The 27,998-nt window shown below is 54.2% G+C and overlaps 1 protein-coding gene across 3 annotated transcripts in view; it reads right to left on the bottom strand.

The window, feature by feature from the left end:
- TMEM266 (transmembrane protein 266) overlaps positions 1–27,998 on the bottom strand; it is a 124,770-nt gene that overhangs the window by 25,965 nt on the left and 70,807 nt on the right. For all 3 annotated transcript variants that reach the window (XM_027521503.1, XM_027521502.1, XM_027521504.1), the window contains 5 exons: positions 21,422–21,576; positions 18,506–18,579; positions 6,625–6,681; positions 5,341–5,479; positions 1,882–1,997 (listed from right to left, as the gene is read on the bottom strand). In XM_027521503.1, the coding sequence (XP_027377304.1) occupies positions 1,882–1,997; positions 5,341–5,479; positions 6,625–6,681; positions 18,506–18,579; positions 21,422–21,576 (541 nt within the window). The remainder of the gene's footprint in view (positions 1–1,881; positions 1,998–5,340; positions 5,480–6,624; positions 6,682–18,505; positions 18,580–21,421; positions 21,577–27,998) is intronic.

The raw sequence follows: 27,998 nt of genomic DNA, 5'->3' as shown, positions 1-27,998 counted from the left end.
AAAGTCACTATTTATCAGGCGCCGGGCTTTAGGCTAAACAATCCCACAGCTATCCTTCCCAGATTACTAGCCCAAGGTCCACAGAGGTCTCACTGGTGTCCAAAACCACAAGTAGCCAAGCAGGCTTTGCACTCAGGTCTGTCCGTAACAACTTAACTATTCCAAGCACTTTCCTCTTGAAGGATCTGGCCACCCCTGATATCCCATGAGCCAGCACTCATATTTCTTTAAAGGCATTTGTTGCCCAGTCAAGTCTCAAGCCTGGTCTTACAATCCAGTTGAAAATGAAGTGTCTGTCTGCTCCACTCGGTGGAGAGGGCAGGGCCGAACTCTGGGAGAGCGGAGAACCCAGTTACAGCTCTAGCCAGCCCCTCCCGCCCTCCTGGCAGCCCCCTGGGATTCCAGCCCGTCTGGCCCTTTTTTGCTGTCTTAACTCAGATGACAGGCTTCAGGTGTTTTTTAAATTAAAACGGTTTGTTTCTGTTCATCTCTTTTCCAGATGTCACTACCTAGAGGGAATCTGTCTTTATTTATGGGCTCTTTCCTGTGCGGAGTCCAAGGGAGTCTCCCTCCGGCCCAGACCCCCGGGAAGGAGGCCACATGGAGCGGGTGATGTGAACCAGGACAGCAGGAACGTGGGGTCCCCGGGGGCTCAGGACGGGGTCGTGGTGGAAAGCGGGGGAGGTGGGCTGCCGCCAGGGCTTCCCCTCAGCCACGCGGCACATGGGCTGTTAACGTGAGGCTCGTGGGGCCAGCTCGCTCTCTGTGGCCTGGGAGGCCATGCATTTATGAAGAGCAGATGCAGGGCTTTCATGTGGCCAAGTGCAGCTGAGCAGGGCATTCATTTTCCTATCAGACAGCAGACTGAGAGCTGCCTGACCATGCTCTGGCCAGGTCCTGGATGAGGCTCAAGGTGTCCCTGACCCCAGACCCTGCTCCCCTTGGTGGTTCTACAGCCTCCTCCAGGCTTCACGCCCATCTCCACTCCTGCCTCTCCCATCCGTCCTCCAATGGTGGCAAGAAAGAGCCACCAAAAATTCAAATCTGGGGACTTCCCTAGTGATCCAGTGGTTAAGACTCTGCTCCCAATGCAGGGTAGGCGGCTTCGATTCCTGGTCAGGGAACTAGATCCCGCATGCCACGACTAAGACCAGGCACGGCCAAATTATAAACTAAAATTCAAACCTGCGCAGAACCCCCTGCCGCTGCTGCTAACACTCCAGGTTTCCTCCCTCTCATCAGGATGAAGGCCAAACTACCTCTGGTTAGCAGTGCAGAGGACAGGGGGTGGAGGGGAGAGATGGGCCTTGAGTGAGGCCTGGAATCCTAGGCAGACCCTCTTCCGGGCCCAGCTGCCCATCCCCAGCCCACCCACCCCCCTCAGCACAGCCTCACAGGGCCCCTCCCTGTCTCAGAGTCTTTTTCTTGGTTCCCAGAAGGCAGAGGGCACTGCTGATGCCTCTCTGGTGGGTCTGGGGGTCCTGGGTGGCAAGTGGCCCACTGCGATGCCTGGCAAGCTCTGCACACAGAATCTGATTCCCCTTGCCTTTCAGAGACCACGGTGCCCAGAAGACCCTGATAACTGAGAAGGTGACTCAGCCAGTTCAGGCTGGAGAGCTGACTGGTCACCACAGCAAGATGAAAAGAAGCCTGGCCTGGGAACTGGGGCTGAGTCCAGGCCCGGCTGGGCACAAGTCACCTTAGAGACACGTCTCCTGACTCTGGGCCTTGGGCTCCCCATGTGTCTGTGAAGGGGCCGGAGGAGCTCGCTGACCACAGGGCCCCTGCAGCTCTGACACCCTTGGGCGGGGGGCTTTGGGCACCCCTAGCCTTCTCTGCCTGGGATGGACCCGGGCAGAACTGAGAGTGGCCTTGCATTACCCCTTGCTCCTGACAGATCTGCGTCAGTCTCTCCAGCTGCTCGTCTTGGATGGCCTTGGCCTTCTCATACTGCTGGATGACCATCTCCATCTCCACCTTCACCGGCAGGACGTAGGCTGCAAGACAGAGACAGCCCCATGAAGAGCTCGGCAGCGGCAGGGCTGGGAGGGGAAGGGCCAGTCCCAGCGTCCAGCTAGCAGCAGGCTCAGGCCCAGGCGTGGTTCCCAGAAGATCCAGCAGTGCAGTGGCAGGCGTGGTACCTAGGTACCAACAGCACCCAGAAAGTATAAGAGGGTTAGAACCCTAACCATTGTGACCGAGAGACCCATTTTCCTCCTTCTCCATAGTGACATTCTGCATACATGCTCAGTTGCTCACTTGTGTCTGACTCTTCACAACCCCATGGACTGCAGCCCACCAGGCTCCTCTGTCCATGGGATTTTCTGTAATTCTGGCGGTATGCATGGCTGCCTGGTATGAGGACTATATTTTCCAGTCTCCTTTGTAGCTGTGAGCAGCCATGAGACTACATCCTGGACAATGGGAATATAAGCGCAGGTGTCATGAAGCAGCTTCCAGAAGCCTTTCTTAAAAGGCAGCTGGGGTTGATGAGGAAGTGGAGATATTAGAACCTTCCTGCACTGCTGGTGGGAATGTAAAATGGGGCAGCTGCTCTGGAAAACAGCAGTTCTTCAAAATATTCAACAAAGAGTCACCACACGGCCCAGTAATTTCATTCCTAGGAATCTAAGAAAAATTAAAACCTATGTCCACACAAAAACTCGAACAGAAGTGTCCACAGCAGCCCAAAGTGGAAACAACCTAAGTGTCCATCAGCTGACAGATGGACACATAAAATGTGGCTCATCTATGCAATGGAGTGCTGCAGCTCAGCTCAGCGGCTTAGCCGCGTCCGACTCTTTGCAACCCCATGGACTGCAGCACGCTAGGCCTCCCTGTCCATCACCAACTCCAAGAGCCTACTCAAACTCAAGTCCATCACATCGGTGATGCCATCCAACCATCTCATCCCTCTTTCGTCCCCTTCTCCTCCTCCCCTCAATCTTTCCCAGCATCAGGGTCTTTCCAAATAAGTCAATTCTTCACATCAGGTAGCCAAAGGTATTGGAGTTTCAGCTTCAGCATCAGTCCTTCCAAAGAATATTCAGGACTGATCTCCTTTAGGATGGACTCGTTGGATCTCCTTTCAGTCCACGGGGCTCTCAAGAGTCTCCTCCAACACCACAGTTCAAAAGCATCAATTCTTCTGCGCTCAGCTTTCTTTATAGTCCAACTGTCACATCCATACATGACTACTGGAAAAACCATAGCTTTGACTAGACGGACCTTTGTTGGCAAAGTATTGTCTCTGCTTTTTTAATATGCTGTCTAGGTTGGTCATAGCTTTTCTTCTAAGGAGCAAGCATCTTTTAATTTCATGGCTGCAAGTCACCATTTCACAAGAAAAAGGAATGAAGTCCTGATGCATGCTTGGGCTTCCTGGGTGGTGCTAGTGGTAAAGAACCCACCTGCCAATGCAGGAAACAAAAGAGATGTGGGTTTGATCCCTGGGTCAGGAAGATCCCCTGGAGAAGGAAATGGCAACCCACTTCAGTATTCTTGCCTGGAGAATCCAATGGACAGAGAAGCCTGGCGGGCTACAGTCCAGGGGGCCACAAAAGAGTCAGACATGACGGAAGCAACTTAGCACGTGTGTACACATGCTACAACATGGATCAATCTTGAAACCATTAAGTGAAAGAAGGCAGATACAATGGACTACATATCCTATCATTTAAATGAAATGCTCAGAAGAAACAAATCTATAGAGACGGAAAGTAGATTAGTAATTGCTCAAGGCTGGAGGGGAATGGAGAGTGAGGCTAATGGGTTTCTTTTTGAAGTGATTTTTTAAGTGCTCCAAACTAAATTTTGGTGATGTTTGCACAATTCTATGAATGTACTAAAAACCACTGAGTTGTGCATTTTAAATGGGTGAGTCTTATGGTATGTAACTGTATCTCAGTAAAGATGTATAAAAAGAAAAGGCAGCTGGGGCTTTCCTTTTGACTCTTTATCTTATTCCTTTCTTCCGTCTTTCTATTGGCTGAAATGAGGATGTGAGAGCAGGCATGGACACAGCCATCTTGGACCGTGGGGGTGACTTTGGAAAGTAGGCTCTTTGCAGCAAAGCAACAAAACAGGAGGAACAGGGGACTGTGACTATGGATGCTCCCTGTGGATCCTGGACTGCCCACCTGCAGGCTCTCATGTGAGAGGAACAGGCTTCTATTTTAAGTCACTGCTGTTCTGAGGCCAGTTGCTCACAGTCAATCCTACTTATTTATGAATGAGACACATTGAGACCCAGAGGAGAGCCCCTGGACTCTGGGTTGGAGAACCTGGAGAGTTCCCAGCCAGCAGCAGCCCCACGGACCCCTCCTCTGGCAGTTCTCTGGGCTCTTGGAAAGTCTCAGGATCAACTCTTGACCTGACCTTGGCCTCTGCCTTTCACACTCTTCTCACACCTCTCAGAACCCAGCCCTTCCAGACCCTTCAGAAATCTCGGTCACATGCCTCTTTTGCCACTATGTTCTAGAACTCTCCATGTCTCAATTCTCCAAGTTCCTTTCCACCCACAGTGTCCCAACCTCCAGATGTTCTCTAGCTGCTGTAGGAATCATGCAGACGAGAGAAATCAGAATTTTTCTGTTTGCTTCCAAACTTGAGGACAGCCCATGAGTCCCTGAGACTTGTCTCCAGGCCCCAGAGGCTGCCCCAAGCAGGCCCGCTGTCCCCAGGGTCTCTGCTGAAGCCAGTTCACACCCAGAGTGAGAGTGGCATCCAACCCCCATCTGTTCACACAGCGCATCCCTATCATGATGCTCCCAGTGGCTCAGCAACGCCTGATGTGTCAGGACAAAGGGGAACAGCTGGGAAGAGCATTCACAATGGGAGCTGTCAGGATGCATCGGTGTGAGGGTATCCAGCTGTCCACAGCTGGCAGAGAGGAGCCAGAAGGCGCTGTTCATGCCCTGGAGGGAGCGGATGTTCTCAGGGACAGAGCTGAGAGCAGAGCCTGTACGGATGGGGGAGGCTGAATGTCTAAGGGAGCACTGGTAGGCCTCGGGCATCCTGCCTCTACTTGTGGCTCATGGCTGCTTTGCTATGTGACCCTCCTCCCTCGGGGCTTGAGCCTTCCCACCTGTGAAATGAGACGATGGACGAGATGATCCACCAGCACCTTCTCAGGGTGGACCTTCCAAAGCCGGCCCCGATCACATCCCGGTTTGATGAGGACCCTGGATTAGGGGCTCCCTGAGCAGATGTCAAGCCCCACAGTATTCACAGGGTGGGATGTGGGGGTGGAAACCGAGGAAAGGCTGCCCCGACAAGGGAGAGACCCCAGAAGCCACGCCACCCTTCCTGCCTCCAGCTCAGCCCCTTCGGGTCACTCACCATCAATCACCCTCTTCACCCGCCAGATCCGAAACATAATGATGAGGCTGATGGCATCCCAGGGGCTCCGGGGCCCATTGGCCACAGTGGACGCCACCATCGGGGCCAAGGACAGGATGATCACTGCCCCGTCAAACACCTGTGAGAGGAGGTGGATGTCAGCATCCTGGGTCACCTTCCTGAATGTCCTGGAACCAGTGACCAGGTCAGGCAAGGCAGCTGGCACTGGCCAACGATGCCCTGCAGCCCCCTCTGAAGGTCACTGTCCATCCCTGGCTACCTCTCCTGATCCTCCCTAGCCTTCAGGGGCCTCTCCCTGCTGGACATGCTCCTGAGCACTGTCTCTCCTCCAAGTGACCTCAGTCCATCACCAGCCTTGGTTCAGGCTGCTTTGGGCTGTTCCAAGCTTCTTTTTCAAGCATCTGCCTCCAGCATCTTGTCTCTTCTTGGGACAGGCTTGCCTTCATGTCACAGGGTTTCTGCGCTGGCCTCTCTGAACCTCTCAGTGGCAGCAGGGGCTGAAGGAAGGCCCCTTCCCCTTGGGAAGCCCAGAGCTTGCATCTTCTTCAACCAGGGCTGGTGCTGAGTCTCTAACTCTGCCTGGAGGCAGAGTTCAGAGAGGAGGGGACCCCGCCTAAGCTTCAGCTCTGGGCCCTGCCCTGACATCAGCCTGTCCCAGCGTGGCCTTGGTCTGAGACTTCCACAGGCCAGGCCTCTCTGTCCACTCCCAGCATTTGACCCAAAGAGGCTAAAAAGTGTGCGCTGGCTGGGGGTGAGGGAGGAATGGGGAGCAGACACTGACCTTCTTGCCTTCTCCTGTGCACACCCAACTCGAAGGACAGCCAGCCTCCCCAGCACCCCATCTCCACCCATCACACCCCACCTCCTCTTCACATGAAACAGAGCAACTGGTTTGCTCTGCAGAAACCCAGGCTGAGAAGCACTTCTAGGGTCCCCTCACTCTGCTCTCCGACCACGGGGCCATTTTAAAGAGTAGATTTGTTTTCAAACACATTTCAGAAGTTTTCCAAAATGATTCAAGAATAACTTTTTAAATTTTGCAGAACTTCAAGGAGACATTTTAGACCATATTCTTTCACTGGAAACTTTCTCAGTCGTCTCCCTTCCCCACCCACCCAAAGGCACAGCTGGACAGACTCGTGTGTCCAGTGTGGGAGGGAGCTGGCCTTTGTTGATGGCTCCCACCCTGGGATGGACAGGACAGTGACAGTTTCCAGCTTCCAGGATGGCTGGCTGTGGGGTGCGGGGGACACTGGTCTTTACCTCTATCTTGTTTTCAATGTAATCCCAGATCCCGAGCACCACAATCCGAAGAACAGTCTGGGGAGAGGAAGTGAGAAAAGAGAGCATGGTTACTGCTCTTTCTACCTGCTTCTACCAGCAGAGAAGACTCCAGAGCTGAGAATCCAAGGCTCTGCCTCCTTGGGAAGAGTCTTCCCCTAAGTGTCTCTTGGTTCACGTGCCCTCCCCAGCCCCGCCTTGAATGCCGCAGCTCAGGTCTGCGTTACCACTGGCGCCAGCCCCTGGCTCAGCACCTTCAGTGCTCCCACTGAATACAGATACACTCTGAATCCTTGGAATGGACCCTCAGAACTCTGCCTCCCTCTCCAGTCATCTCTTGCACTCCTGTCATGACATAAAGCACTTGCAAACCTACAAACATGCAATTCTTTCTCCTATACCTTGTCTCCACATGTGGTAAAGACTGCTCCCCCACCCCCAATTTTTTTTCCTCATACAGTAATTGGAATTTCAGTATGGCCACCCAGAAAAAGACTACATTTCCCAGCCTTCCTTGCATCTGGAGTGGCCAAGTGAGCAAGTTCCGGCCAACAGCTTATGAGCAGAGAAGCTCTGTGTCCCACCTCTCAGTTGTGAGCCCTTCCTCCTCCTTCCTTCTCCTTCCTTCTTCCCAAAGACTAGAATGTGGGCGTGTCGGTGTGGTGGGGAAGTGTGTTCAATTAGGGAGGGCTGGGCAACAAGATGGAGGCACTGCTGGGTCCCCACCAGCCCCACATCACCACATGAGCCTAAACGGCCGGTCCCACCTGTCCTTCCACGAGAGAGAAATGAATCCCGCCTTGTTTAAGCCCGTTTTTGGTTTTCTTGTTAGAGCATCTTGGCCTGTGTGCTAACCAGAGGGCCTCTTTCCCTTTCTCTACTTGGAAAGGCTTTCTTCTCCTTCTGAAAGTAAAAGTGAAAGTTGCTCAGTCGTGTCTGACTCTTTGCCACCCCATGGACTATACAGTCCATGAATTCTCCAGGCCAGAATACTGGAGTGGGTAGCCATTCCCTTCTCCAGGGGATCTTCCCGACCACTCAAGCATCGCCTCCATGAAGCTCCTCTACCTTCTCCAGGCTTGGTGCCTCTTTCCTGGGCGTCCTTATAGTCCTTGGGAACATCAATCGCTGCTGTCCCCTCCCCCAGCACTTCATCTCACCTCGTGGTGACTGCCTGCCTGATGCCCCAGTTAAGGATGAGGAGACACTGTCTGATTTCTCTCCTTTATCCCAGTGTCTGGCATAGAGTGATTACCCGTGAGTGATGAATAAATGCGTGACTGACTGATTCCTTAAAACCCTCCATAACTCATTTCAATGCCTCTGCCTTCTGGGGTGGTTTCCTCACCAAGAGTACCTTTTTCTCTAAAGAAGATACTTAGAACCTGGTCTTGTATGACCCTGGTATAACTGTCTTAGGTCCTTCCCTGAACCAAGGTGAGAAGTTCATGGCAATTCCCTCCAGGTGAGGTCCGTTCTCCCACACGCCTACAGGATTAGGTTGGCCAAAAAGTTTGTTCAGAAAACCCACCCGAATTTTTTTTTGCCAACCCAATACAAGGTCAGCCACCTGAACCTGGCAAAAGCTGCAGAAAGGTTAGCGATCTCTATCCATACTTAGGCCACAAAAACGACTGGCTGCTAAAGTTTCCCTCTTCCTCATGAAGGACTATCCCAATTTCCATGAGGGGATGAGAAGGAGGGATGCTGGTGGCGGCCTGTTATGTCACCATGTTTGAGAACACAGAGGGACACGCGGCAGCCTGATGTCCCTTCCACATGGTTCCCTGATCTCTCACTGAACTGCACCGCAGCTCTGAGGGGGTGAGGAGAGATCTGGGTTGCTGGTTTGGGATCTTGAGGTCACAGTTCAGTAATGGGCTGGTTGTGTGGCTATGGGCAAATCAAATCCCCTCTCTGGGCCCATTTCCTCTTCTGCTGGAGAGACGGATTAGAAGATACACATCTTCCAGTTCCGTGTGAGACTAACATTTGCCATCTGGGATGTATCAGTAGGTTGCAAATCCTGGGCCGGCCCTCCTCACACGTGACTCCCATTTTACAGAAGGGGACGCTCAGAGAGGTTAAGGACGCTGCCCAAAGTCACTCAGGCGTTGGGCAGTGAGTCAGTGTTTGGACGTGGAGGCCGTTGACTCTGCGTTGTATACTCAGGCTGCATGAGAACACCAGACTGTCCCAGTCTTCTGTTGTTCACTCCCTCAAATTGGGCCGACTTTGAAACTCAGCATTTGTCTCCTCTGAAAGGATACACCAGCCACATCCACCCCAAACACACCATTCTGAAGCTCCCAAAGCAGAAAGTCCTGGCTAGCACAGAGGGGAACAGGGTCTGGTCCAAATATGATTTCTCCTTCTGCTGCTCCTTTTGAGATTGTGGTAAAATACACACACACACACACACACACACACACACACGTTTTAGACTTTGTGGCATAAAGTACCTTCGCATTATTGTGCAACCTTCACCATCATCCACCTCCAGAACTTTTTCATCTCCCCAAACTGAAACTCCTGTGCCCATTACATATTAATTCCCCGTCTCCCCCTCCCGCAGCCCCTGGAAACCACTATTCCACTTTCCCTTCTCGGTTTGACTACTCTCAGAACCTCATTAAAAGGGAATCATCCTGCTTCTTTATAAACAAAGCAGCACTTACTGAAAAGTCAGTGGCCCGGGGTGGGGGGGAGGAGGTGAAGGAGGAAGGGAGCCAGCTAGGCTGAGACTCAGCCAGGAACCCGCAGAGGGGAGGGGCAGGCAGCATACATGCAGCCTCTGTGCTCTAGGAAGGGATGGAGGCTTGATGGGCTCCTGGGCCAAAGTGGTGCCAGGAAGGCAAGCAGAGCAGAAGCACCTGCCTCCTGCCTGCCTTCCTTGCTGGTCCATCCACAGAGACCCCCACCCTCCCCACCAACCGAGGGAGCCTTTTCTTTCTAGCCCAGCCCATGGAAACAGAGCAGCTAAAAGCAGCTGTGGAGAGGGCTTGGGAAAGCCCTTCTGGGCCATCCTCTTGCTGGAGAAGAGAAACGGCCTGGAACTGGTGGCTCTGAGTCAGGGTCAAAGCTGGAATGAGAACCCAGCTCTGAAACACCCCACCCAGGGGCTTTTCCCCTGTAGCATCCTTTGCAGGTATCAAGCCATGCTGCCCTCCCACCTCACAGCCCCCACCATGGGTCTCGCCCCAGTCGACTAACCCATTGAAAGCTAGTGTTCCTCAAAATGCTGGCAAGGACCCCCTGCTTCAGCAGCATCTGGGTTGTTATTTATTTTTCAGTTGCTAAGTCATGTCTGACTCTTTATGACCCCGTGGACTGCAGCACGCCAGGCTTCCCTGTGCTTCACTGTCTCCTGGAGTTTGCCCAGACTTATGTCCAGTGAGTCAAAGATGCTATCTAACCATCTCATGCTCTGTTGCCTGCTTCTCCTCCTGCCCTCAGTCTTTCCCAGCACCAGGTTCTTTTCCAATGAGTCGGCTCTTTCAAAGTATTGGAGCTTTAATACCAGCATCAGTCCTGGGGTTTTATTTAAAATGAAGATTCCTGGACTCTCATGGAGATCCAGGATATCAGGACCTCTGGGTGAAGGGCCCAGGAATTTGCCTTTTAAACAAACTCCCCTGGGGTCCCAAAAGAATGGCGGGGATGTATGAGGTGACAATGCCCTGGGTGAAACCAGGGAGGCCGCATGCCCAGATGCAACAAGCAGAGAGTTCGATTAGGAATCAAAGGTCAGGGCCCCTTTCTGGTTCTGACTAACCCTTACTAACCATGGGACATTGGCCGAAGCCACCTGCCCCGCCCCAAGACCCTCAGCCTTGCAATCCTGCCCCCAAGTGTTGCAAAGGTCTTTGAGGCAGGGAGGGACCGAGGGACCTGTACCCTCAATTCCAGCTGCCTCTGCCCTCCTGGAGCTAAGAGTTTGCAGTCTCCTTCATTCCAGTCTCACCTTCCAGAGATGAGGTTGCTCTGACGCTCAGGACAGGCTTGGCAAAATCTACAGGATGTCACCCTTTATTGTTTACTATAAGCCAAGGTCTTCTGCCATTTTACAGATACAGAAACTGAGGCTGAGAGGAGCAGGTAAGCCTTCTGGCTCCCAGGCCCCTCTTCCTTCCTACCCCAGGGCCCTCATCTTTTCCCTTGGGAAGCTCTGCTCTCAGGAGGGACGCCCCTCCCTTCTCCCCAGGGAAGGGGCTCAGGCTTCAGGGAGCATGAGGGTGGGTGGGAAGACCTGACCGCTGCACCTGCCAAGAGTGGGACACGACTTAGCGACTGAACAACAACCATCCCTTCTCCAGGCAGAGAGATTCCCTGGCTCATTGGTGAGCAGAGTGGGGGCTGGCACCCTTGCCCCCACAGACCCAGCCCCAAAGCTGGGCCCACTAGCCAGGAAGAAGGAAGCAGCATGCATCCCGCCCTGAGCCTGTGCCCCTGCAACACTGCAGCTGGTGGGTTTGGGGAGTGGGGCAGTGCCCGGGCTCTCTGGGGAGCCGCCTGGCCTGAGGAATACCCCTGGTGCTTCCTCAAGATGCCTATCTACCCCTGGGCAAGTTTTTGCTGCCAAGATGGCTGCAGGCTCCCTCCTCTGCAAGCCCCCTTTTAAACTGGAGCAGCAAGAGGTAGGCACACTGTCCGGGATCCAGCTACAAGGAGAACTTAGGAAATGGGAGCTGAAAGCAGTCTTCAATGTGTTTGCAAAAGAAAGGTCTACCGGGTGAGAAATCTTTCAGGGGAGACCGCAGGGCAGCACAAGCGCGCCCCCTGGAGTTAGGCGTTGATAAAACAGGAGCAGAGTTAGCAGCTCCCCCACTTCCCGCCTCCACCCTCAGGTCTTCCAAATGTGCGGAGATCCCGATGGTGAAGGGCATCTGCCTCCCGCCCTGAACAGCCTCCGCCCTAGGGGTCCAGAGGTGACCCCGCACCAGACGCCGTAGCCGACAGGCGCACTGGCTGCACTGGTTCCATTTCAGCAGGCGGTTCCCAGCTACCTTAAAAGAATGGGTTCAAGGCCGGCAGGATGATAGAGCATGGTGGCGACCACGTGACCAAGGGCCGTGCATTAAGTGCTGACATGACCCGGCTGTGTGCTCACGGTGCGGGGTGCTGCTGGGGGTTGGGGGGCTACCGTGCTAGGCATGGGTAGGAGAGGTAGAGAGCTTGGAATCCACAAGGCAAGCAGAGTTTGTTCTAGAACTCCCTCTCAGCAATATGTTCATCTCCACTTCCTCCGTCCTGAAACATCTCTCACTGACCCCAAGTCTCCCTTAAGCCAACCCCCCGTCTCTTCTCCCAAGTTTCTGAAGAGGTGTCTCCACTAAACCCACTGCAGCCTGACGCCGGCCCCCACCAAAACTGCTGGCACCTGGTAATTAGTGCCGACTCCTCAGCCCCTTGCGGGATGACCCCTGGCTTCTTTGGTTGGTTTCCTTCCTTCCTTCTTTGGTTTCCAGGGTCCCAACCCCTCTGGATTCTCTTCCCACCTTCTGGCTACATCTTCTGTCAGCTTTCCATCCTCAAATTGTTTCCCTGGGCTCCATTACTCCTCTCATGCTTCCCGGTCCCCAGACCACTGCACCCTTGGCTTCGCCTCCCACGGGACATCTGGGGGCCTCCCTCCCTCTCCTCCCCCCGCCCCCCTCTTCCTGCAGCAGTTTCTGGGCTTAGTGAAGGGCATCCCCACCCCCTCTTAGGAGACCGGTCCCCCTCCCCCTCCAAGTCATGCTTGGTCCCGTCTCTTGCTCACATGCTCCCCTCGATGCTGGCCAGTCCCCACATCCTGCAGTTTAGCTCCTTCAACTCCGTCTAGCTTGTTCCTTCCTCCGTCCTGCTTCCACTGCTCTGGGTCAAACCTTTAACCCCAAAGCTGAACCACATCTCCCAAATAGTCCCCAAATTCCAGTCTTCCTCCCGCTTCCAACACCCACTCCTCATTGCCTTGCCTGGCTGATTTCTCAAAAAGGCCAATTTCATCACTTCCCTCTCCTGCTTGGAGCCTCCTCCCAATTCTGAACACGATGCCCCAATCCTGAGCAAGGCACCCTACTCCTGAACAAGATGCCCCACTCTTAAGCAAGACCTGGAAAGGACCTCGTGACCTGGCCTGGTCCCCAGGACATCTCCCTCCACCTCCCCAGCCACAGGCAACACCCCAACATGCTGTGGTCGCTCTTTCTCAGTCCCTTGTTCGCTCTGTGACCACTGCCTGAGGCCCTCCATGCCCCCACCCATCTGGCAGCTCACACATCCAGCAGCAGCTTGCGGGCCCTCTGAGGTCTCCCACTGACTGCAGTGGGAGATTTAAGCTCAGTTTCTTGTTCTCATTATACACATCTGCTTGGCTCCTTCCCAGTAGACAGTAAACCCCTGAACTGGGCCTGCGTCTTGATTATCAGGGCAGAATCCTCATGCCCAGCACCACCTACAGAGCCAGCACCTGGCACAGAGTCACCCAAAAGTAGGAGCCAGGTGAATAAGTGAGAGCTTCCATTTTTCAGGTGCCTCCTCTGCTTCCCAGGTGGCACTAGTGGCAAAGAACCCGCCTGCCAATGCAGGAGACTTGAAAGATGCAGGTTTGATCCCTGGGTTGGGAAGATCCCCTGGAGAAGGAAATAGCTACCCATTCCCAGTAGTCTTGCCTGGAGAATCCAACAGACAGAGGAGCCTGGTGGGCTACAGTCCATCGGGTCACAGAGTTAGACACAACTGAAGCGACTCAGCACACGTGCACCTCTGTGCCAGGCTCTCTATCAGGCACTGGGAGATTAATTTTATGGGTCAATTTGGCTGGGCTACAGGTATTCTGATGTCTGGCCAGACATCATTTTGGGGTGTGTCTGGGGGGGGTGTTTCTGGTGAGATTATCATTTGAACCAGTAGTCTTGAGTAAAAGCAGACTGCCCTCCCCAGTGTGAGTGAGTCTCATTCTTTTCAATCCACCGAAGGGCCACAGAAAACAAAAGGAGGACGGATCTGCTCTCTCTGCTCTAACAGCCAAAGTTAAAAGAAACCTTGATCAACTTATGTGTGGATGCACCAAGTATGGTCTTTCCATACAATGGAAGGGTGCTGAGACATAAAAAGGACACAGGCACTGAACCACACTCCATGGGAATGAACTTGAAAACATGTTGCGTGAGAGAGCCAGACCCAAAAAGTCAGATATGGAATATTTCCACTTTTATGAAATATCCAGAATAGTTAAGTTCATAGAATCAGAAAGCAGACTGGTGTGGTTGGCAGGGGCTGTGGGAAAGGGGGAATGGGGGAGTGGCCACTCAGTGGGGACAGGGTCTCCTCTGTGGGTGATGAAAATGCTTTGGAACTGGAAAGGGGTGATGGTTACACAGCACTGGGTGCTCAATGCCGCTGAACCTTTACAAGGCTGTCATGTTGGGACTTCCCTGGTGGTCCAGTGGTGAAGAATCTGCCTGCCAATGCAGGGGACACAGGTTCGATCCCTGGTCCAGGATGATCCCACATGCCTCTGACCAACTAAGCCCCTATGCCACAGCTGCTAAGTCTGCACATTCTAGAGCCTGTGCTCTGCAACAAGAGGAGCCACCTCAATGAGAAGCCCGCACACGGCAATGAAGAGTAGCCCCCCTCTTGCCATAATGAGAGAAAGCCTCCAGGCAGCAACAAAGATCCATCACAGCCAAAAATCAATTGATAAAAATAAAAGGCTCTGTTTTGTGAATTTCACCTCAATAGAATCATAATAATAATAAACAGAAGGAAGAAGCAGCAGCTGCTGCCCCTGCCTTGAGGCTCCCATCTACAAGGTCAGCCGTGGGCTAGCTTTCCCCTCTTCCAGGAAAAGGAGCTGGGCCTCTGCATCTCCACCCCGGCTAGGGAACGGGGCCAACACCCCATGACCCACACTCAGGCCCTGCTGCAGGGTGACCCACCCTGGCTGGGCCCCCAGGCCTCGTGGAGTCTTGGGAAGAGAAGCAGCTGGCCTCCCCAGTTGCAAGTGACCACTGGGCCTGGTCTCAGCCAAGGGCGGTTTGCACAACTGTCCATCTGGATTCTGAAGGCTCTCCCCAGTCTCAGTGCTGCAGGGCCCCATGGAAGCAGGAGGAAGCGGGATGACCCTGCCTGACATGGCCCAGGAAGCTGCCCAGGCATCCACATTCACCTCGTGCCCCTGCAGGGACCCTGCCCGGCCTGACTGCGTGTGGGGCGCCTACTCACACTGCAATGAGAAGCGTCTGCCTTGCTGCTGAATAGCTTGGCCTGTTTGAACAGATGGCAATTCCTCAAACTGAATTACCATCTGTAAAAGAGATGACCAGTGCAAGTTCAATCCATGGTGCTTCATCATGCAGGGCACCCAAAACCAAAGCTCTGGGACAACCCAGGGGGGTAGGGTGGGGAGGGAGGGGGGGAGGGGGGATTCAAAATGGGGGGACACATGTATACCTGTGGCTGATGTTGATGTATGGCAAAAACTGTCACAATATTGTAAAGTAATTAATTCTCCAATTAAATTTAATTGATTTTTAAAAATTGATGTCTTCACACTAAGCCCAAAGCAGCCCCATACTTCTCTTAAGACTTAGCTCTGTGCTCTGGGGCGTCTTCCTTGGAGCAGCCCCTGGAGCTCTGAGATGGGCAAGGACAGGCTGGCGTTCACACACCCACCCAGAGGCCTGCATCTGTGCCGCCCATCTTCCTGAGGGCCTGGCAGTTTTCTGCTCCTCCACAGCCTCAGTTTTCTAACTCACAAAATGTCCTGCCCGACTCGGGGACGGTCCTCAAGCTCAGCTGAGACATGGGGTGGGACGGGGCTCAGGACTAGGTGATGGGCCACCTGGCCTCAGGAGCCCTTTGGGTGTGACCTTCCTGGACTCCACACCCACCCCCGGCCGGCGGCCATGGACCTGGGCGCTCCCCAGAGGGACAAGGGCCAGCCCCGAAGGGGCGGCATTGGCTTCTCCCTAGGTGAGGGGGTGTGCTGGGTCTGTGGTCAGAGATTTCACAGGGTTCGGGCTTTTCTTTCTCAGTTGCTGACACAGACCTTTCCCTCAGATTCTCAGTCTGCTCCCCGCCTGCGTGCACCAGGGCCAAGGTGGGTGGGCAGGGAGGGGCATGCGGCAGGGACACGCCAGACAAGAGTCCGGAGCCTTGGGCCCCGTTTTGGTGGAAACCGGCTATGTGACCCTGGGCTGCGGTCCTCATCTGCATGGTTCTAAAGGGACGCTTTTGGCATTTTCAGCAGGCAAATCTGCAAGCCTACTCCATGGCGGAGGGACAGGTGACTCCCGCTTGAGGTGCCCCTGTCATGGTGAGAAGCACAAACACCTTCACACACTTCCAACCCTCCAGGGGGTAGGGGTTGGGGGCCTCTATGGCAGTGGTCCCCGAGCTTTTTGGCACCAGGGACTGGTTTTGTGGAAGACAACTTTTCCTTAGATGGGGCGAGGGGTGGGGGGCATGTGGTAATTAATCTGAGCCCGAGCCATGGGGATTGATGGGAACACAGATGAAGCTTCGCTCCCTTGCCCTCTGCTCATCCCCTGCTGTGCAGCCTGGTTCCTAACAGGCCTCACCCGGGTCAGCACTGGTCCACAGCCTGGGGCTGGGCCCCCCTGCTCTGTGGGACGGCTCTAACCTCTTCAGATGCTAGGTTCTCCTGGGAGCTCCGGGGACACCCAGACTCTCGAGCTGGGCTGCCCCTCATGTGGGGCTGGCTGTGCTGGGGAAGGCAGGGTTCCCCTGTTACTTTCCTGTTATCCCTCTATTATTCCTGTTACCCCTGTTACCCCCCACCCCCCATTACTCCCCTGTTACCCTCTCTTACTCCCACCTTACAGCCCCACCCTCCTCATCTCTGACAAGGCCCAAGGTCACAGTCATTCTCCCCCAGCCCCCAGCTCTCCCTGCTGAGCCTGTGGGAAGCCCAGCCCACTTCCATGGCGTGGAGACAGGGTGGGGGGCGGGTGAGGGTCTGAAGCCACAATGCCTCTACACAGGGGCTTGTCTGTTTCAGGTGGCTCGTCTCTAGCAGTGACAGGAAGGGAATGCCAAATTAACGCTGGGTAATAAATTCTGTGAAGCCAATAAAACCAAAGCGGAGGGATAGATGGAAGAACCGCAGCAACTGATTAAACATTTTTGTTGGCAGTCACAGACACATGGCACATTTTCCAGGGCTTGCATCAAGCTGACATCTGGCCAGGGCCCATGTATGTGTGGGAGGGAGCCCCGGTGAGTGGAGATGAGGGGACCCCCCGGCCGGAGACAAGGACCCTCCGAGGGGCAGCAGGCCAGGGAGCAGGCACTATCTGGGGGCCAAAGCATCTCTGGGACGATGACCTTGGTGAGCTGGTGGGGACACCTCCCAGGAGGGGCAGTGTTTGGTCTGCCCCCTCAGTCTGAGCCCAGGCTCGCTGGCCAACTTCGTGGGCTGCAGGAGCTGAGGCCCGGGAAGAGAATGTTCCGGGTGTGGAATGCCTGCTGCCCAGCCCAGCACACCCCACACCCAGGCTGAGGATTCTGGACTCCAGGCCTAAGGGGCCTGGGCCTCCCCTGAGTCTGAGAAAGAGAGTGCATGCCACTAGCCAGTGTCAGAGCTGGCCCACCGAGAACCCCGGACACGAGAGGATCCCGGGTGCCTGACTCCCTGGGTTGCCTAATCACATCACAAAACACTCTCTACTTCCATCCCTCCATGCACATCACTGCTCTCCCAGAGCACCCTTCCGCCCTTTGAGGCCCTGCTGTGCTCTGGGACTCAGAGGCCCCTCTGCTTCTGAGCTGGTGTGAGCTGTGCGTGTACGTGTGTGTGCATGTGTGTGTGTGCACAAGCCTACACGCCAACGGGCTCTGCACCATGTTCCTTTCTGACTTCCTCCCCACGCCTCCTGACCACGTTGAGAGGCCCCAGTGGGACTCTGCCCGGGGTAATCTGGACCTGCGGCAGTGCTGGGTGAGGGCACATGGAGTGGGCCAGCGGCCAGCTGACTCGGGCCCATCTTCCGTTAGGAAGAACAGGGCTGCCACACAAAACTCTCTCGTTCTATAAAGACCCGCCACCCACAGAATGAAGCCCAGTCTTCTCAGCCTCCCCTGCAGACCCTGCCGGGAACAGCCCCAAGTCGATGCCCCTGAAATGCAGGCAGGGGTTACTGTGACAGGCCCGGAGCTGCCCACAGGACTGGCCACTCACCCTCCCGTCAAGGCAGAGGAACCGGGCCGAGATCCTGGTTCCATGCATTTCAGATGCGCTCAAGGCTATCAGCTCCCATCAAAACCCAGGGCCCTAGGGCTTCTCGGTGATTTTCCCCTCTTATTTCACACACAGAGAAATGGGCTGGGGCTTTATCAGCTGACTCTAGCAATGGCAAAGGGCATCTGTGCTCCCTGACCCCAGCACATGCCCCTTTGCTCCCACAGAAGGGTCACAGCTCAGTCTAGCCAGACCCTGTCCCCCCTGAAAACCTGGGTCAAGTCCACTGCCTGGCCGTGACTCCGTCTCTCTGCCTCCTGAGCCTCGCCCCCCGGCGCACCCAGGACCACAGCCATAGTGTCCCAGTCAGTCTCCCCGCTCCAGGCCCCTGGGCTTTGGCCTGGCCTCTGCCTGCTCCTCACCAGCTGCACAAACCATCTGCTCTCTCTCAACCACCTCCCACTCAGCCTCACCTTCACAGAGGTCACCTTCCACCCCTTACCTGGACGACACCTGCTCACCGTCCGGGCCACCCGCCAAGGCCCAGCACACAACTTCGCTCCCCGTATTGTGTCTCCCTCTTTGCAGCCTCGAGGGCCAAGAGACTAAAGCTTCGTCTCCCCGGGACAGAAGTTGCCCTGAAGAGATGGTCACAGGGCCCGAGTCTCAACCCACCTCCGAGAAGAACACCGAGAGGATGGCCAGGCTGATCCAGTGTATCACGCCAGCAAACTGGAACGCGCTGGAAACTGCAAGCACAGTAACAGGGGTCGATTTTAGGAGTAAGGAATGAGGTCCATCCGCAAAGCGGGCTTCGAGGCATGGAGGCAGGCCTCCAGGAGCCCAGAGAGTGAGCATTTGGACTGGGAAGCAGTCGGGTCAGAGAACATGAGGGAGCTTTAAGGGCTGTCTGCAATGGAAGTGGAAGGAGGTGGGTGGGTCTGTGATGCTGTTTTTCCTTCTACCCGAGAGGCTGCCTCCATCTCCCCCCAGGCTGCCTCTCAGAGTTCCAGAAAGGAGCCTTCCAGAGGGACCTTACAGAGACATCCAGGGCTCTCGGACCAGGGAAGGCAGCTTTGGTCAGATCTAGATGAGCTTTCAGAAATCCCCACCACAACTGACCCCCAAAGCACTGTGCGCTGTGAGTGGGATTTAAGGCAAGCTTCCTTTGACTTCTCATTCTGAAACTTCTGAGTGGCTGAGATGGCAGTGTTAGCCAGAGTATTCTGGGGAGAAGACTGGAGCTGGGACTGGCAGAGGGAGCTGGGGGTGGGGAAGGGATGTCAGCCTCACGAAAGTGGCACAGCTTCCCGCCTCCAGAGCGTGAGCAGGGAGCGCCAGCAGCCACTGAAACTCCCACCCCACCTTCTACCAGACAGTTCTTGGCACTAAGGCACCACCTCTGGGCTCATAGTATAGGAGCCCTGAGGCTAATAGTAAGATGCTGGGATCCAGGACAAGGGCAGGTGGGCTTTGATAGAGAGAGGGCAGAAGGGGATGCCTCTCAGAAGGCCAGCCCAAAAGAGAGAGTGGTAGGAGTGGGTGACCCCGGGCGGCGTGGCAGGGCAGAAACAAGACACAGGAATGCTGCTGGGAGCACGCTTCCCTACTGCACTCTGGCCAGGCCTGCTCAGCACGTGGCTCAGCTCCCCTGGGAGCCCAGGAAAAATGCCCTGAGCCATCGGGGGGCAGGCTGGCCAAAGAGAGGAACCCACAGCCTCCCCAAAGCTCTGAGATGGGCCTGCCCTGGGGGGCAGGCAGAAACGAAGCCCTGGACCATGTCCAGGGTCACAGAGCTGCCACACTGGGTTCCAGGTGGGAGACTTTGGGGCCCCTGGCTTGAGGCCAATACGAGCCTCAGAAGGCAAGGCCTGCCCCACTGTGGGTCACATGAAGATGAGTGGGAACTGGGAGGCTGAGGCCTGCATGATTCTGAAGGGGCCTGCGTGATTCTGAAGGGACTTCCAGATGATTCTGGAAACATAAAATCTCTCCCCATTATTTCTCAAATGAATTCCTGGGCCTTTTTTTACGGTTCGCTTTAAAAGAGCAATAAATCTCTGATTGTGCATTTTATGGAATTTAAGATGCCTTTTATGAGCTGCTATTGGATCTCCCACCAAAATCAATCTCCTGGATACTTAATTTTAAGCAAAATTCCAGTGTCGGCCGCGTTCTCGGTTCTACCCAATGCCTGAGCAGCCAAGGGCCCAGGGTATAACCCACAACAGGGAAAGAAAGACTCTGTTATGGTCAGACCTCATAAAAAGCAGACAGAGGGATGAGTGGGAGGGAAAATAGACAACACAGTATAATTGAAGACAGGCTGAGTGTAAAATCAGGGCTGGTTACTTTCTGCTGGAAGATACGGTGATTAGAACCAAGGGGCCACCAGCTGTACAAAGCCAATGAGGCTCATCAGACAAAAGCAACTCTGCACTCTCTGCTGCCCTCTCGGAGAGGAGAGAAGGCTAACAGGTTGGCAGGAGCTTTGACGGACCCTGAGTGCAGAAACTCCAGTAAAGGACCTGCGGAAAACAAGTCTTAAGATGACAGAACACGTCTGGGGGTGGCCGGATCAACAGTCCTGGATTTTGCCAAAGGACGGGAAGGAAATCTCTCAGAGGGCCAACAAGTTCATTTCTTTTTTTATTTGCATTTGAATGAACCATCCTCTAACTAGGGGACCTCTGGGGATGCAAAGAGCACTCACTCACCCAAAGCCAAGAGTCAAGGCCCTTGGCCCTTCATGCTGGTACACCAAACAGGGATCTACAAGGGGCTGGGGGCAGAAGAGGACCCTCTGCTCTGATGGCTGTGCTGCCAAGGGGCACCTGGAAGGACAGAAGAGGTGGCAGGCAAGCCAGCAGCCACCCCGTGCGTCAGGCTCCCATGAACGTAGGACAAACACCAACAGGACCAGGGTGAGGAGGAAAATCGGCATGAGGGCTCGGCATCCCAGCTCCAATACCTCTCACCAAGGGGAAGTCCAACTTCTCCCAAGCTTCATTCCCATACCCATAGAGAGGGTAACAGCCGTCTTGCCTGTCTCCCAGGGCTGCTACTAGGATCAGATGCACAGAGAAGTGCTTCCAAAATGATCACATTATAGACACATAACCCTGCCAACTTACAACTGGTTAAAAACACAAGGAATCCTAGCATCGCTGTGGCTGCTGTCATTACAAGCTACTACAAAGTGAGACGCCTCCACACATGGGAACTCTAAGCTACAGAAAATCCCAATCTGGAAGATTCCAAATGGGAACAATAAAAAAAAAAAGATGCACACAGGGGTCCCCAACGCTTTGGATCTTATCAGCTGCTGATCATGGCATGCTGGGGAGGGGGAGTGAAGAGGCCACCCTGGGTGGATGGGGGGCAAACCCATGCTGGGATGACACAGAGAGGGGCTGCCAGATGCTTTCTTCCCCGCGGTCACCCCCATGAGCTATGGGGCCGGGGTGGGGTGGGGAGGTGGACAGCCGTCAGGCCGGGGGCAGATCTCACTGGTGGTTGGGGACCCCTGATGGATGCACATGGAATATTGACATCATATGTGTTTGCATATGTATCTCTCTTGCTACTCACACTGGAGAAGCTTTATATCTATTAGAAGTTCCAGAGTCAGGAGAATCACCACCAATATTACACAGGTTACCAGGAAACCGTTGACACTCGCACTGAGCAAAAATACCTGCCACACGGCTGCTCTCTTCCCACAGCACGGCTTCAGCCAGGTAGACCTGCGGGGACAAGAGCGGGGAAGGAGGCATGAGCCGGGAAGGGGGTATGGGGGGGGGGGCCCGTTGCAGCCCTGCTCTCAGACCCCGCCCCCGGCCCACCACCTCCCACCTCCCCGGCTCTGCGCCTTCTTCACGGGCACTGGGCAGAAGGACGAAGACTGGAAACATCTCACTGAGAGATGCAGCTTCGTTTACAGGCTGACCCAGGCTGCTCACAGCATCTCCCTGTGCTCCAGTCTCTTCATCTTTAAAATGGGAACAAAACCACATCTCACAGCCTTGTTGTAAAGACAGAAGATCACAAAGGTTAGTGGAGAGGCTGGCTATGTGATAAGTACTGCATGAATTATTATAATTATTACATTTATTACTATAGGGCTTCCTTGGTGGCTCAGTGGTAAAGAATCTGCCTGCCATGCAGGGGACCCGGGTTTGATCCCTGGGTCGGGAAGATCCCCTGGCGAAGGGCTTGGCAACCTACTCCAGTACTCTTGCCTGGAGAATCCCCATGGACAGAGGAGCCTGGCTACAGTCCATGGGGTCCAAAGAGATGAACACAACTGAGTGACTAACACTTTTACACTTTCACTTTATTATTATCCTTCTGTGCAGGGTCAGAATGGAGCACACGTTCTACATTCAGGAGACCCTCAAAACCACCTCTAACAAGTGCTCAGTGAATTAATAGGCGAATTTTCTTTTTTTTTTTTTTTCAGTTATATAAGAAAAGATTTGAAGTAGATCTTTGTTTCTCAAAGCAGACTGTAAGAAACATTAGTTCCACAGAACGTTAATGGTTGTTACTCAATAAAAAGTTTCCATGGTTGGGTAAGTTTTGGAAAATTTGTGTCAAGGTTAAATGGATTATTTTTCTTTGCAGGACATTTTAGTGCCATTAATATGCTATCACACACCAACGGACTCCAAAAGGAATTACAGAATCAGTGTTTCCTAAGCTCACTATCCCACAGCACACTTCTGTATGTGGCATCTGGAGGGACTAGTGGTCCGTGGACCAGCTTTTGGGAAACCCTTGACTACACGATCATGATCATACTTAGATATGCGGCCACCAAGGATGAAATCTTTCCTGAGTAGGCCTGAATGTGGAGAGAAAGCAGAGAATCTCAGAGCTGGTAGGTCTCTTAGGACACTTGATCCACTGCTTTCAGGAACACAAGATTCTGGTGATAAGGGGGTGCCTCTAAGAAGGTCTTGGGATGGTGAGGTCAAAACTCACTGCCTTGGTAGGTTATTTATGGGCTGGACCCACCTGCCTGCCTTGACAAGGAGGAATGAGGTGCCCTGGATCACCAGTGGCTGGGGCCTTCTCGCTTCTGGCTGACCTTCAGTCTCCTGGGGCCATGCCAAAGGCATTCTAGACCTCCGTTTCCCCATATGTAAAACTTCTTAACCTCCAGGGTCATTGAAAATTAAATGAGAAAGTGTATCTGACCTGGAAGGAAACATGCAGCTGATGACGATGGTGATGGTGGTGATGATGGTGGTGGTAATGATGATGATAAATTATCTGATGGCCCAAAGATCCGGCTGTCACCCCTGTCCTTCCTGTCCTGAGGGAGCGGCCGGCTGGAGCCTGCTGCACAGCGGCCAGGACCCTCCCTCAAAGAACCCGAGGGTGTCGCTGGAAGGGGGACTCCTGCCTTGAGGTGCTTCCTTCTCCCCGAAGGAATACTGTGGGTGCTTCCAAAAGGAGATTTCTTCCTCACAATCCATCCAAGGAAGGCTCGAAGGAGGCCCCAGCTGTGGGAAGGTGGGACAAAGCTCGTGGCTCTTCAAGGAAACCTGGCTTATTCAAATCTTTCTTGGATGTTTTCTAAAACCAATGGGAATGATAGGTGTCCTTGGCTCCGGGGGAAAAAACTGGGGGTTCAATCCCCAGCCTCAGAAGCTGGTCCCAGGAAGAGGGGTAGGGGAATTCCATCAGGTGATGGGGAAGGATGGAAGGTGCCTTGGACAGGCAGAGGGTGACTGATGTGACCCCCAAGCCCACAGCCAAGAGTGTGGCTGGGGTGAGGGGTGAGGAGAGCTGCCAGGTAGAAGGGAGGGTTCTCACTGGGGACAAGAGTGAGTGGAGGCCAGACTGAAGGCAGGTTTCAAAGTCCCCAGCAGAACCACCTCCCTCCACCTTCCTGAAGGTTCACGAGGGCTCCCCCTGACCCTGGATCTTAGCAGAAAGGTCAAGAAGCGATTGGTGGCCCACGACTAAATAGGCTGCAGGATAAACCTCAAACCAACACCACGCAGACCTCAGGAGGGTTGCCAGAGAAAGTACAGGACAAACAGGTAAGTCTTGGATAAGCAATCAACAATTTTCTACTGTAAGTATGTCCCAATCGCTGCAATGGGCTTCCCAGGTGGCTCAGTGGGTAAAAGAATCCGCCTGGTGGTGCTAGTGGTAAAGAACCCGCCTGCTTAAAGCAGGAGCCGTAACAGAAGCGGGTTCAATCCCTGGGTTGGGAAGTCTCCCTGGGGGAGGGCATGGCTGCCCACTCCAGTACTCTTGCCTGGAGAATCCCATGGTCAGAGGAGCCTGGTGGGCTACAGTCCACGGGGTTGTAGACTCAGACACGACTGAAGCAACCGAGCAAGCAGGCATGCACAATCATTGCACGCTTACACTAAAAAACAAAACTCATTGTTTATCTGAAATTCAGATTTAACTGGGTACCCTGTAACCTTATTTGCTAAATCTGACAGCCCAAATTCAGAGCAGAGGGGGCTTGAGGTGGGTCTGATGAAGGTGGCTGGGATAAGTCAGAGGGATGCATGGGAACCCTGGGAAACAGGTGAGAAGCCAGCATCAGGGAAGGAAAGACCAGGAGAGGGACACCGCTGGGAGGGCTGTACGTCTGTCCAGGAGACCAGGAAATAAGGACTAGCACGGCCAGCTCAGAGGGACAGCCGTGTCCCACCTGGCCGAGGCCCAGAGAAGCCTAAAGACTCTGCCCACAGGGGCTATCCGCTGTGCATGCTTTTGTGTGTATGAAAAATCCCTTTGGATTTTAAAAAAATTATTTATTTTGCTGCACCAGGTCTTGGTTGCGGCATGTAGAGTCTTTATTTGTGCTATGTGAACTCTTCATTGCAGGATGTTGGAGATACTTCCCCGACCAGGGATGGAACTGGGGCCCCCTGCATCAGGAGCTCAGTCTCAGCCGCTGGACCAGGGAAGTCAGACCCTTTGAATTCTAAGGTAGCCCTGGCCATCACCACCGACTGACCTCCTCTCCTCCTGGCCCATGCTGAGGGGGTCATGTCTTCTTTTCTCACAACATGACATTTCCGACCCCCTTCCAGGGGCCCTATTTAACCTTTTCGCACCCCTCACCCCGATTCTCGCCCAGCTCCAGCTGCCCCGGCACGTCCTCTGGAAGTCTCCTGCCGCCCTCTGCCCTCCTGTTCACTCCTCCCCGAGGCCACGAGCACTTTCACTGCCGGGTCCCAGAGGAGACCCAGCTCCAATTCCACATCCTCCCTGAAACCCAGTCCAATTGTGTGTGGCCCCTAAACCGAAGCCATTTCACTGTCACCTGAAATCTGAGGCAAGCGCTTTCCATGTGATGAATAAAAAAGGGCAGCTGCCAAGGCCATTTGCTGGAGCTGCTGCCACGCTGAGCACCAGAGGAAGACGCGCCTGTATGCCCAACAGGGGCCGGGGGGCACCTGTTCTCCTCCGTGCCTGTGCATCCCCGAAGCATACGGTGTGCCCTCAGAGCCCGAGCCTTCTACCCTGAGAAGTAGCTCTGGTACTTCTTCAAGTAGCAGTCTTTCCCTCTAAAAAGGAGACTCCAAGCTTGAGCTGTCTCCATGGGAGGGAAAAGTCATTTTATGTTGCTGTTTCAAATGTTAAGATGTTGCTTTTTATTTTTTTGTGTGATTGGAAAAACTTCCTAAGCAGACCTGGGTTTGGTCACTGGGAAGCGGTCAGTGCTGTAGTTTGAAGCTGGCAGTGCGGGCCTGGCCCTGACACCATGGCATCCCTTAGATGCCAGGACTCAGAAACCAGGCTGGGAAAGATCTAGAAGTCAAGTGCGTGCCGGACACCCTGGGTGTCCTACCCTAGGCAGGCACTGTGACCCAGACAGGCAGCGGCTCTCGGGCTGCCCTTCCGTGGGTGAGAGGCAGACCATAAATGTAACAAACTAGGAAATTAGGAATTTCCCCAGTGGTCCAGTGGTTAAGAATCCACCTGCCAATGCAGGGGACACAGGTTTGATCCCTGGCCCGGGGGGATCCCACATGCTGCAGAGCAACTAAACCCCTGTGCCACAACTACTGAGCCTGTGCTCTAGAGCCCGCACTCGGCAACGAGAGAAGCCTCCACAGTGACAAGCCCGGGCCCAGAACTAGAGACTAGCTCCCGCTCGCCACCGCAAGAGAAAGCCTGTGTGCAGCAACGAAGACCCAGTGCAGCCGAAACGTAAATAAACGGAATTAATTCATTAAAACAGGTTAGGAAATTAGATGGTGTGCGACAAGGTGGTGGGTTCTGTGGAAGAAAAGAGGGGCATGAAGGGTGGCATTTCAAACTAGGTGGTCAGGGTAGGCCTCACCCAGAAAGTGCCACTGTAAGCAAGAGCTGGAGGGAGTGAGGCTGTGCAGATCTGAGGGCGCGGTGGCGACGTACAGGAAACAGGGACTGTTTGTGGTAAAATTGTATTGGACTCCCAAGGAATCTCTGGCAGAGTAAATACCAGAAGGGCAGGATCTGGGAGCTGGGCTGGGGGTGGGAGAGGTGGGGCTCCCCCTTTAGGCTGGGGGCAGTTTACCTAACCCACCTGGGGCAGATGCTGCAGGCGTTCCCACAGCCCTTGGGGCAACCGATGCAGTTCCTAAAGAACCCCACGTGAAAGTGTTAGTCACTCAGTTATGTCCGACTCTGCGACCCCATGGACTGTATAGCTCACCAGGTTCCTCTGTCCAAGAAATTCTCCAGGCAAGAGTACTGGAGTGGGTTGCCATTCCCTTCTTCAGGGGATCTTCCCAACCCAGGGATTGAACCCGGGTCTCCTGCACTGCAGGTGGGTTCTTTACCTTCTGAGCCGCCTTGGGAAGCCCCAAAGAACCCAGGGCAGTTGCAAACAGAGCCCAAGACTGCCTGAGTCCTGCGCTTCCACTTCCACACCAGCCCAGGGGTCCCCCTGGCCCTGCTCTGCCTTCAGCTACCATCCCTCAACCACGTCCATGTGGAGGTGACTTCCTGCAACCCCTCTTTTTGCACAAGTTCAAGAAGTGCGATTCACACATGCTCTATGTGAAGCCCAGGGCAATACACGTGCGGGTGGACGCAGCTGCAGCAGGTGGAGGGAGACCACCCATCAAGGAAAGAACAGCATCCAGGGATCCAGTAGCTGCTGAGGAGCGGCTGCCTGGGGCAGGAAGGCTGCAGTCCACATCCAGCTCAATGGTTCTCAACCTTGGCTGGTCTGAGGACCACTAAGAGAGCTTAACAACATCCCAGCGCCTGGGCCACACACCGTATCATTCAAAACACAACCTCTAGGGTGGGACTCAGGCCTCAGTAATTTTTGATCTCCTTGGAAGATCCCCTGGAGAAGGCAATGGCAACCCACTCCAGTATTCTTGCCTGGAGAATCCCATGGACAGAGGAGCCTGGTGGGCTACCGTCCATGGGGTCGAAAAGCGTGAGACACAATTGAGCAACTAACACTTTCACAAAGTGCAGCTGAACTTGAGAACCACTGTCTTTGGTCTCTGATGCCCAGTGGACTCTGGGAACCAGCAGCAGCAGCATCACCTGGGGCTTGTTAGAAACGCAGACTCTTGGGCCTCCCCATACCCATGGAATGAGTGCATGCCAATGAGATCCTGGGTGATCTGGGTGACGACCACTGTAGTGGATTTAGCAAGAGGCACTGGGCAGCTCAGGAGGTGGGCAGGGCATGGTCAGGGGAGACGGGGTGCAGAAGAGATGAGGCAGTGAAGGCAAGCAGGTCCCCAGCCAGCCCCAGGGCTGGGGCGCAGGACCCAGCACTGAGGAAACGGTGAAGAAGGCAGGCCCCCCGGGGAGCAAGAAGGAGCACTGATTCTCACTGAGGCTGAGTGTGTGTGTTCGGGGGCATCGAGGGATTCCTTACCCCAGACCTAAGGCTGAAGTCAGAGTCCAAGCAAGCTCTGGGCTTCCAGCTCCATGAAGAGCAGGACTGTGGGCCCCAAAGCTCCATGACGGAGGCTGGGCTGAAACAGCAGACTTCCTGGCTGCCCCAGTGTTTGGAAATCCCAAGCTGCTGATAAAATGTCCTCTGAGAGTCAAATGATTCAGACATTCCTAGGAGACTGTGTCTTAGCAGAAAAATAGAATCTTTCCAGCTTCATAATGTCCCTGAATGATTAAATAATGACTCAAGGAGTTCCATGGGCCAAAAGGGAAATCAGCA

This window comes from Bos indicus x Bos taurus, chromosome 21, assembly GCF_003369695.1.
Source record: "Bos indicus x Bos taurus breed Angus x Brahman F1 hybrid chromosome 21, Bos_hybrid_MaternalHap_v2.0, whole genome shotgun sequence".
NCBI classification, from domain to species: domain Eukaryota; kingdom Metazoa; phylum Chordata; class Mammalia; order Artiodactyla; family Bovidae; genus Bos; species Bos indicus x Bos taurus.
The sequence above is the reverse complement of the archived record's forward strand: the minus strand, read 5'-3'. Positions and strand labels throughout refer to the sequence as shown.